Below are 10160 nucleotides of genomic sequence, written 5' to 3' on the forward strand. Positions count from 1 at the left end.
CTGTGAGCTGTGACGCCACTGCACTCTACCGAGGGTCACATAGTGAAACTGTCTCAAAAAAAAGAAGTGCCATCTTCCACGTGGTCCTGGGCTGAAAGCCAGAGTCCTGGTGGTTCCACTTCTAGTACAGAGGAGACTGAGGGGAACACAGGACTGACTGAGGTCAGGAGCTCTGGGTGCAACTCTGGCCTTTAGGTGACCTCATATAAGTTTCTGCCTCTCTGGTCCTCTTTGTTCTCAGTGTTGGGCTAGAAGATTCCTTGGCCTCTTTGATTTTATTTTTTTACTTGAAACTCTTACCAGCCAAGTTGGGTTCTCTAATGAGAGGAACTAGGTGGGATGGGCCTCCACAGACCCACCTGTGAGCTGGGCAGGGTGCCCATGAGGGCTGACCCTGGGGGTGGTACCAGTGGAAACTAGAGGGTCTCTCCCTTAGAATCAGGCTATTTTGTTGGAAGAGGTCTAGAGGTCACTGATTTGGGCTCTCACCCAACATAGGATCCCTGAGAAGCACAGTCGACAGTTACCGGTTCATCCCCTGTGGGTGTCCTGCCAGGGATGGGGAGCCCACTCCCTTCCAAGGGATTACTTCCATTTTTTCTTTCTCTGTTCTTTTTAAGGGAAAGGATCACACCTTTTACTAAGGGGAAGTGCTCTCCAACTGTGGATTACAATTCCGATCCTACTCCTTAAAGCCTCTGGGGAAGAACAGCCTACAGTGACTGGAGGGACCAGAGGCCTGAAGTCAGATCTGGGGCTGGGTGGTTGGGAGTGGGAAGGGTGACATCTTAAGAGGAAGGACACGTGAGAATGCCTGGGAGGAGGAGAGTTGTGCTGGGGTCACCTCTGCTGGAGCTGCACACCTGGAGCTCACAATGTCTGCTGGGACACCTGGGGAAGATGTCATTTATTACAAGAGATCAAATATCCCGAGACCTGGGATCAGCCAGAACATGGGGTCCGAACAGCAGACGGACTAAAGGTGTGGAAGGTGGTTGATACTCTTGAAACCCTTTCTATTAAAAAGCCACAGCTCATTAAAGTCCAGAAGGGGGTGGACTGTAGCGTATTTGATAATTCTAGTACTCTCCAGCAATGTCCTATCCCCTCTCCATCCCAGGACACTTCCGGAAGCTCAGCAGAACCTCCTGCTTTGAGGGGACTGTGACCCCCCAGGCAGTGTCCAGCCATTGGGAACATTGGTGCCACCCCCGGGGTCAGCCCTCACAGGCACCCTGTCTAGCCCACAGGTGGGTCTGTGGAGGGAGGCTCATTCCAGCATCCTGGGCTCCTTCCCTCACTGCTCATGTCAGTGAGGGCCTGGGTGGGCCATCCCTAGAGGAGAGGAGACCTGGACACCATAGCCTCAGCCACAAAACTCACATAGTGATACAAAAAGAGAAAACAAAGAAAAAGCACTTTCTTTAGGGTGTATCTTATAGAAAGCGGTTACTTCTTTACTCCTGTCAAAACAACTGGGATGAAGTAACACCATCTTCATCCATAAGTAACATGGTCATCGATGTAAAAAGTCCTACTGAATCTTCAAAAAAGCTATGAGCTTGAAGAAGTCCGTTTGGCAAGGTTTCAGGAAACATGATGCAAAAACCAAAGCCAGGACATAACTGGGAAGCATATTTTTGAAACGTATTTATCTTGTGGAGGGTGTGATTTTTCCTCTATGAGCTAATTTTGGAAAACCAATTGTTCCCATGCGGGCTGAGGGTCTGGTTGGGCAGGAGGGGTTCTCATGGGGGGACCTGCTCTGGGGCAAGCGGAACACTCCTGGCTGACAAGTGGCTTCCCTTCTGAGCCGAGTCCAGGGTGGTGAGATAGGCCGGGCTGGGCCCCAGGGCTGCAGTCCACTCTTGACAGGTCTGGAGCTACTGCCTCTGTGGGCTCAGGCTCAGGTTCTGAGCATTTGGCTGTTGTGAGATGAGAGGAAGAGTCTGTACGCTTGGTTTACTATTAATAACTTCAATGTGGCTTTTAGGCAAATCATTTGACCATTCTTAAGCCTCATCTTCCTTATCTGTAAAATGGGGATAGAAGCTGAGCTTTTTTGCTGCATGACTATGAGGGTTAAATAAGATATTGTATATTGTGTACTACTGAAATGTAATGGGATAGTTAGCACTTGGACAGAAAAAGTTATGTTTTAAGAATTAAAGTTCTCCTTTAACGATAGACACAAAATCTGATTTGTGAAATAGAACTGGAATTTCCTAAAGGGGTCCTTTCACATAACTTTAGCATGAGACCCACATGTCACACGTTGTAGGAAAATGTCCATTATGTGTATTCATGTATTTGCGTAATACTATTGCACCATATGCAACTCTTATATCTGCTTATTTAAGCCTCACAGTCCTGTAATACTTAGGGTGAGCTAAATTCCTCTAAGAAATGGTTCCAAACATGTAGTATCTTAACAATAGCTTGTTTTGCTACTGTAACAGCCTAGGACAGGGGTGAGGTTGGTGGGGCATTTCTCCTCCATACTGTGACTCAGGGATCCAGGTTCCCTCCAACTGAAGACTCTCCTATTGTCTATGGCCTAGTTGTCATTTGCATCCAGTGAATGGAAAGGGAAAAGATCCAGGAGACCCCACAGGTTTTTGACTTCTGTCCACATTCCACTGGAGAAAACTCAACACAGGGACACACTTGACTACCAGGAAGGCTGGGCAGTGTAGTCCAGCTGTGCATACGAAGAAGGGAAGAAAGCATGCTGAGGGACGGCTCTCGTGGTTCCTACCAGTTTATAGATAAGAACAGTCTCGATGGGATTAATTAACTAACTTGCTAAGATGAATTTGTTACAAGTGACCAAGCCCAGAGCTCCTGATGGCCATGTCTGGTGCCTTAAAGAGCATGACCCCCACGCTGACCCGAGCCCCCATCATCTCTCACCCAGACTCTGGCAGTGGCCCTCTCACTATTCCTTCTCCACCTTAGAAGGATCCTCTAACACCTCCTCTGGAGCACACCATAAAGGATCACACTGTGGAGGGGACAGAAACAAACCTGTCGCCCCCACCCCCATCATCTTTCAACCCTGTCCATGAGCATATGGGTTCAGAGGGTAACTCAGCTGGGGAGTGGCACACCCCATCCCTGGGCTCAGGTCTGACCCCACATTCTGGTCTCTGGAGCAAGAAATGACACAGGTTAGCTTCCAAGCCATACTTTTTTATTTTTACAGAAGCAGCAGTTCCACAGCCACTGGGACATGCGCTCTAGGGGCAGAGTAGACACAGTGCCTGTGGCTGCAAGAGCCTGATGGGGAGATTCATGCCTTTCTCCTTGGTCTCCATGACCAAATAAGAAAATGAAAATCACACGCTACACCCATCCCCACTCCTCCCTCACCTTTTAATGTATCTGATTATCCATCCTCGAGGCCAAAGAAACTGGCTACAATTCTGATTTCACAGAAAACCTTCATGTAGCCCAGAAACTCGGCTCTGGAGGGGAAAGGCCGACTCTGGTACTTTCCACATGCACTGCCCTCTGGCACCAAGTTTAACTCCACCCCAGATCACCATGTGGATGGACAGCAAGGGGACCAACTACAAGAAAAATTCCTAACTCAGCTCATCATGCCAGAAAGACAGCTTCGTGGCCAGGCAAAACATCACTGGACCATCAGTAACCTGAGGCTGGTGTGACCCCCCAAATACTTTCCCTTCCAAGCCCCAGGTGGTGGGTGAAGGAAATCTGGGAAAGTCTGGATTTTGGTTTTTGGATTAAGGGCAACAGAAGATGCTGACATCTCTGGCCACAGTCCCAGTGGCTTAGGAACAAAGGTATCACTGTCAAAATGATGGCACTGCAGTGTCTGACTAACCTAGCTCATGTTATAACCATTCATCTACAGAAAGTAGAATCATCAGTTTCACACTGAGCAGGGAGCACATGGGCCTGCTGTGAAGGCTCATGCTGGAATTCACGTGCTTTGCAAACTAGAGAATGAAGTCCGCTTTATTCCTTCTGTCCCCCTCCAGTGGCCCTGTGGGTAAGGGTGGATCCTTCGTCTCCTGAGTGCCACAGATGTGCCCAGCCCTCACAGGACCAGGCCAAGGCACTGCAGTGTGCCAAGCCCTGGGAGAAGTCTGGTACCTACAGTGATAAGATGGATGCTTGCCCGCAAGCCAGAGGTGAGCCTTCCTGAAAGGGAGAGCAGAGCTGGCCTCCGGACTAACAAAGCACCCTGAATGATGGACCACCCGGACTTATCTACCTGGATCCTGTTTTTCCTCTGACTTTCAATGCAGTGTGGCTTTTCATGGGTTTTGCCACCACAGTGCCTAGGACAGGGGCCCCAGGGAGGTCTTGTGTTCACTGATGGGAAAGATGAGGAGAGCGCAGCTCAGAGGGACAAATGACTTGCCCACTGGGCACAGCTCACTGCCAACGAAGCAGGGACTGAACCCAGGTCTCCTGACTCATGTTGCAGCTGCACCTGGCTCAGCCTCGTCATTCCAGCTTCCCTTCACATGACACAATTCCTCCTCAGACTCCAGGTTTCCAGCTGAGGCCAGGCAGTTCTTCAGATGAAGTTGCATAAACAATCAAGCTTTGAGAACAAGGGGGGAAGGACCTAGGGAGGTTCCCTTCCCTCTGGAACAGAAACAGCTTTCTCTGAGCTTAGGATTTGTAAGGCACTGAAACTAACTTCAGTTGGGGGGCAAGGGTGGTAGTGGCAGGAAGAAAACAAGAGGGATAAATGGTTGGAAAAAGTCAAGCTGATACGCTCTCCTTTCAGCCCTGCAGTGAGAAGTGCACTGACAGTGGACTCAGTTTCCCACCTGATGTGGGCCACTCCCAGCAACCCCACAGAGCAGCATGGACCCACTCCCACCACAACCATGTGGGTTCTGGGGATAAGAAGCTTGGAGGGTTGGCAAGCCAAGAATGAGCCTAGGTCCCTTGGATCCAATTAAGAGAGTGGAGACCACGCTCTTCCCAGGAATCTCAGGCTTAAGTGGGGGCAGGATTCAACCCTGAAATGCTTCCTCCAGGAACTCAACTGTGGCTGGGGTGGGCCTGCAACCCCGGGGATAGAGGACTGGCAGGATGTCACCAAGGACAGCAGAGAGAACTTTGGAATCGGGCCTGGCTTTGGTGCAGACTATCTTGGGCCTGCGTGCCCAGGCTGCTGCTCAGGGTGGAGGGGAGCCCTCCACTGTGGGGAGCTCGTGCAGCAGGCTGAGGCAATGGTGGGGCAACCTCATGGCATCCCCTTCATCACTTCACCAAGCCTGGGCACAGGTGACCTAAGGTTGGAGCCTTTTCAGACCCAACTGGTGACGGCAAAGCACTTGTGTCAGATGTGATGCTGAGCGGGAAGACTGATGGGTACCACTGACCAGCAATGTCGGTGTGACAGGCGCTTGACCTGGATGGTGACAACCCACAGGTAGGTGCTACTGTCCCCTTTCACAGATGAAGAGGCCTGCGCTGAGAGGGGGTCAAGTGACCTCCCCCAGCACCCCACAGCTAACAAGTGCTAAACTGGGAACCAGACTCAGGTGTGTCTGACCCCAAGTCACATGGGTTTCCACCCCACTGGGCTGCCCTGGAGCCAGGAGGAAGGCAAGGGCTGTGTGGGTGGGATTTCTGGAGGGGTGTCTTTTGGGAAGCGTGGATCTGGGAAAGTGGCCAAACAGGAATGAAGGGACAATGCCTGTCCACCCATGCGTGTCTGTCTTTCCAGGTGGCTCCAGCTCAGTGCCTGGCGGCCTTGCAGATCTTGTCGTACACCTCAGGGAAGGCATCCTGGCAACCGAGCTTCTCCCGCAGCTCGTGGTACAAGGAGCCGTCAAACATCTCCCAGAACTCCTCCCGGTTCATGTAGCAGTCAGCGTACAGCATCTGGAAGCTGCAGAGGCAGAGGGGGTAAGGATGTAGGAGGTCCAGGGAGGACAGTGGGTGTGGGAGAAACCAGCAACCCGCAGGCACCATGCCCCCCCCGCCCCCACAGCATGTTTCCAGGCTCTGGAGGTGTTCTTGAGGAACTGTCCTTGCCTGATCCCCCTAACGAGCTGCTGAGGAGGGGGATGCAGGGGAGTTGGGGTGGGGGTAAGTGGCTTGGCAGCAGAGGCAGTCAGGACTAGAGCTGAGACTGCTTGGCTTCTGACCCTGTGCTCTGCCCAAGACAGCTGCCTCCCCTGATGGGAGGGCGGGAATGTTAGCATTTTTTTTTTTTGAGACAGAGTCTCAAGCTATCACCCTGGGGTAGTGTGCTGTGGCGTCACAGCTCACAGCAACCTCCAACTCTTCGGCTTAAGCGATTCTCTTGCCTCAGCCTCCCATGTAGCTGGGATTACAGGCACCTGCCACAATGCCCAGCTATTTTTTGGTTGTACTTGTCATTGTTGTTTGGTGGGCCCAGGCTAGATTTGAACCCGTCAGCTCCAGTGTATGTGGCTGACGCCTTAGCTGCTTGAGCTACAGACACCGAGCCAGGAATGTTTGCTTTTAATCTCGTATTGGCATTCAGTAAACTGCACATATTTAAAGTGTACAGTTGGATAAGCCTGACACACGTAAGCAACCGAGGAACCAGCACCGTGGTGCGGATGGCAGCCCTATCCACCATCCTGAAACTTTTCTCAAGACTCTGTCTCTCTCTGCTATCCCCAGGCAACCCCTGGTGTGCCTTCCATCACTATGGATTCACATGTGTGTTCTGGCATTTTCTAGAGTGGAATCTCATGGTGCCCTTCCTTTCTCCTGGCTTCTTTTAGTGAGCACAGTGAGATTCCTCAGTGTTAGGTTCTGCAGCAGTTGGGTCCTGGCTGCGTTCTGAGCGATACTCTGTCCCTGGCCTCTCCGTGGTTTTCAGAGTCAGGAGTCCCTCCTCCCTTAGCTTTGGCCTTTCAGTCTAGAGCAGGATCCCCACATATCTAAACCCATAGCTGTCATCTGCCCTGTGAAGCTGGGGGCTGCAGGAAGGGGAGGGAGGTGGTCCCATAGGTCTACCCTCAACCACTTCCCAAGTGAGAGGCTGCCACAGCCAGCGGGTTCCTGAGCAAGCCTAGGGCTTCCTGCTTCTCAGCCCAAAGCTGGCCTCATTCCCCTGGAGCAGTCCTTGGAGCCCTCAGCCAGAGAGACCCTGCCACCCCAGGCCACTCACCCATGCACACTTCGGACAAACTTCTCCAACTGCCTCATGCAAGACCTGGCTTCAAAGTGCTTCACGCGTGGCTCCCCATATGCGCCAATGTCAACATAGAGCTCTGTCTCGTCTCCCTTGGGGTGCACCAGGCCCGGCTGGCTGGGCAGGATGAACGGACACAGCCAGATCGGGTAGACCTGGGTAGAGCAGGGATGGGAATACCAGTGATTTTTCTCCCAAAGACGACAGGCTCACAGCCGGGCACTCACACCCACCCACAGGGAGGCTTGCTGCATTCTCCAGGGGCCCCTCTGGCTGCTCACAGCTCTACTCCCCACCCTCCCAGGCTGGGTGAGGACACCCGACTCCACCACACTGGAGGACACCATGAGTGCAGGTCATGGGCGAGTTCATTACCAGGCTCTATGACTCACCTCCCATCAGGGCCACTGCTCAGCAGGCCAAGGCCTCAGTAGGCGTATGGACAGGCCCTCATTTTATAGCCAGGAAAACCCAAGACCCAGAGGGCAGATGTGCCCAAGGTCGGGCAAGTGGTTTGGGGAGAGGTCCGCGGGACCATGCCTGGGGTGCCCTCCCTGCCCCGCCCCTGCTCACGTGGATGTCATTGTGGAAGGTGTTCAGGGCCCGTGGCAGGCACTTCATGGGCACCAGCATGTCCTGCACCACATGGTGCTGCTCGTACAGCTTGCGCAGGGTCTCGCCCTGGGTCAGCTTCAGGAGGGAGATCTTGGGCGGTACCATCCACCCAAAGAGGTAGCGGAAGATGGGGTTGTTGCCAAAGGGGATGATATCCTGGGAGACAAAGGGTGGGGACAGAGAGAAGGAGCCAATGAGGGCTGGATGTCTCTGTGTGCAAGGGGGCAGGTGCTCGTTCTGGGCTTGACCTGAGTAGATGGGGTATAATTCCCCTCTGGAGGGGGCACGATGGTACCTAGGCCTTTACTAGTTGGATTTACGTTCGGTTCTCTGTTCTGGCCTGTACCATCTGTGATGACCTAGGGCTAGCTACTTAACTTCTCTGAGCTTAGTTCCCTTATCTATAAAACGGGACTTGTGCCCAAGGATGATCTACCAGATGGAAGGCATCTAGCCCAGTGCCTGGAGCAAAATGTTAAGGTGGCTCTCATTCCCATTCTGGCTGTGGAGGTCAGAGTGGCTGGCACAGAGCAGCCATTCCATAAAAGTCTGAGAAATGAGTGCTCTGAATGAGAAGAGTAATACCGAGGGGACGGAGGGGTTTCCCAGAGGTCACATAGCCAGGGATGGCTCTCAGAGGGCGGTGAAGTCTGACTCGGGCCCGACAGGGAGCCTGTCGGTTTACAGCATCCCTTCTCACAGCTTTAACCACCCCACTCCCAACTCAGTCTCCCTAGAAACCTTGAGCAGAGGCCAGTAGGCCAGAGGCCTCTCCCCTGACTGCCAGGTAGGAGGTGCTGCCTCCCTTGGGGCTGCTGTTCTGCTCAGCTCCCTCCAGCTCTGCCATGGCTCTGGGGCAGGGGGATCACGCCTACCTCCCAACAGAGAAGACTTTGCCCCTAGCTCACAGCCCTCCTGCTCCAAGTCCTGCCACCTTCCTGAGGGTCACCAGCGCCCATTCTCATAGCTCCGCTCATTACTCTTTCATTCACCAGATAGTTACAGGGAGCCTAAGAGGTCCCATGCTGGTGTCCATGAAGTGCCTTCCATGGGCCCTGAACATGGGTCAGGTCCCAGGCTCTAACTGGGTGCTGGGGAACCAGGACAATTGAGATGTAGTCTCCATCCTGAAGATGCTCACTCCCCCATGGGTGGGAGGGACAGCCCACTGGCCAGCACAGGGACAGCTGGTATAAAGAGAGGCAGAGGCAGCTCACGAAAGCATCCAAAGCAGCTGCATGTGGACATGTTGAAGGCTGAGTGACCCTTGGAATCGCCAGGCCACTCCCATGAGGGTAGGGACCTGTAGGCTTTCTTTTGCTAGATCCCAGCAGCTACGCCACTGCCTGGCGCACAATCAGAGCTCAGTAGATAGCACAGGTTTACTATTTCCCTGGGTGTCCCTGGAAAAACCACACACATCCACAGCAGAGATCCCAGTGTACAAAGGTTAAGCCTCCCCTCCCTCCCTGGCCCTACTTTCTTCCCCTCCCAGCCACCCTCTCCCCACCTCCCATCTAGAGTACCTGTGGACTCCTGCTGCCTGGGTCCACAGACCTGGCCTGCCCTTGGGCTCTACCTTCTGACATGTTGCCGAAGGCTGTGCAGGGTACTACAGAGACCTTATAGTCCACAGGACCCGGGCCGTTTCCTACCTGGCGTTTCTAAAAAATGTTTTGCTGACCCCTGCACTATTGTATGGATGTATCATTACTGAATCGGTTCTATGCTGATGGGCATTTAGACTATTTCCAGATCATTCACAATATCCTTTGTGTCTTTGCCAATTTATACGGGTCAGTAAGACAAATTCCTAGATGTGGAAAATACTGGTTCAAATGGTGGGTGCAATTTTAATGGATACTGTTTCAAGGGCTTGTACCATTTCACATTCTCTCAGACAAGCCCTGGAGCAGTGTGGTGTGTTACCAAACTTCCAGATCTCTGATAAGGGAGTCCCCAGGTTACAAACACCTGCCTATGTACAACCCACACTTAGGAACAGAGGCTATTAAAGGTAATAGGTAAATGTACCTGTTCCAACTTACATACTAATTCAACTTAAGAACAAATCTCCTGAACCTATCTTATTTGTAATCCGGGACTGCCTGTAGTTTCGTGTTGTCTGTCTTTGACTCTGAGTGAGGCTGCATCACCTTTCTTAGGTTTAAAAGCCGCTTGTTATTTTCCCCCTAAAAATAGTTAACAGTTACCCAAACGTATTGACTCCCAATTACTTTACTGCTCCCAACCTCAGAAAATTCTAATTTTATCAAACACGTGCTCTGTCCTTCTGCTTTCCCTCTGTCCAGCCATCACTCATCCTCCATCCCTTGGTGACCCTGAAACTTGAGTCTCTGGCTTCACTCCAGAGGCCCTC

The 10160-nt window shown here is 52.3% G+C and overlaps 2 protein-coding genes across 2 annotated transcripts in view; one reads left to right on the forward strand and one right to left on the reverse strand.

The window, feature by feature from the left end:
• Positions 1-693, forward strand: part of LEXM (lymphocyte expansion molecule) — a 26112-nt gene extending 25419 nt beyond the window's left edge. The window contains exon 10 of the mRNA XM_012807179.1: positions 621-693. Coding sequence (XP_012662633.1) covers positions 621-693 — 73 coding nt within the window. The remainder of the gene's footprint in view (positions 1-620) is intronic.
• A 2478-nt stretch (positions 694-3171) lies between these two features.
• Positions 3172-10160, reverse strand: part of DHCR24 (24-dehydrocholesterol reductase) — a 33870-nt gene continuing 26881 nt past the window's right edge. The window contains exons 7-9 of the mRNA XM_012807201.2: positions 7739-7936; positions 7142-7320; positions 3172-5884 (exon numbers count right to left, since the gene is read on the reverse strand). Coding sequence (XP_012662655.1) covers positions 5731-5884; positions 7142-7320; positions 7739-7936 — 531 coding nt within the window. The 3' untranslated portion in view covers positions 3172-5730. The remainder of the gene's footprint in view (positions 5885-7141; positions 7321-7738; positions 7937-10160) is intronic.

Source organism: Otolemur garnettii, unplaced genomic scaffold (assembly GCF_000181295.1).
Source record: "Otolemur garnettii isolate 467f Iridium unplaced genomic scaffold, OtoGar3 scaffold00066, whole genome shotgun sequence".
Taxonomy (NCBI): Eukaryota; Metazoa; Chordata; class Mammalia; order Primates; family Galagidae; genus Otolemur; species Otolemur garnettii.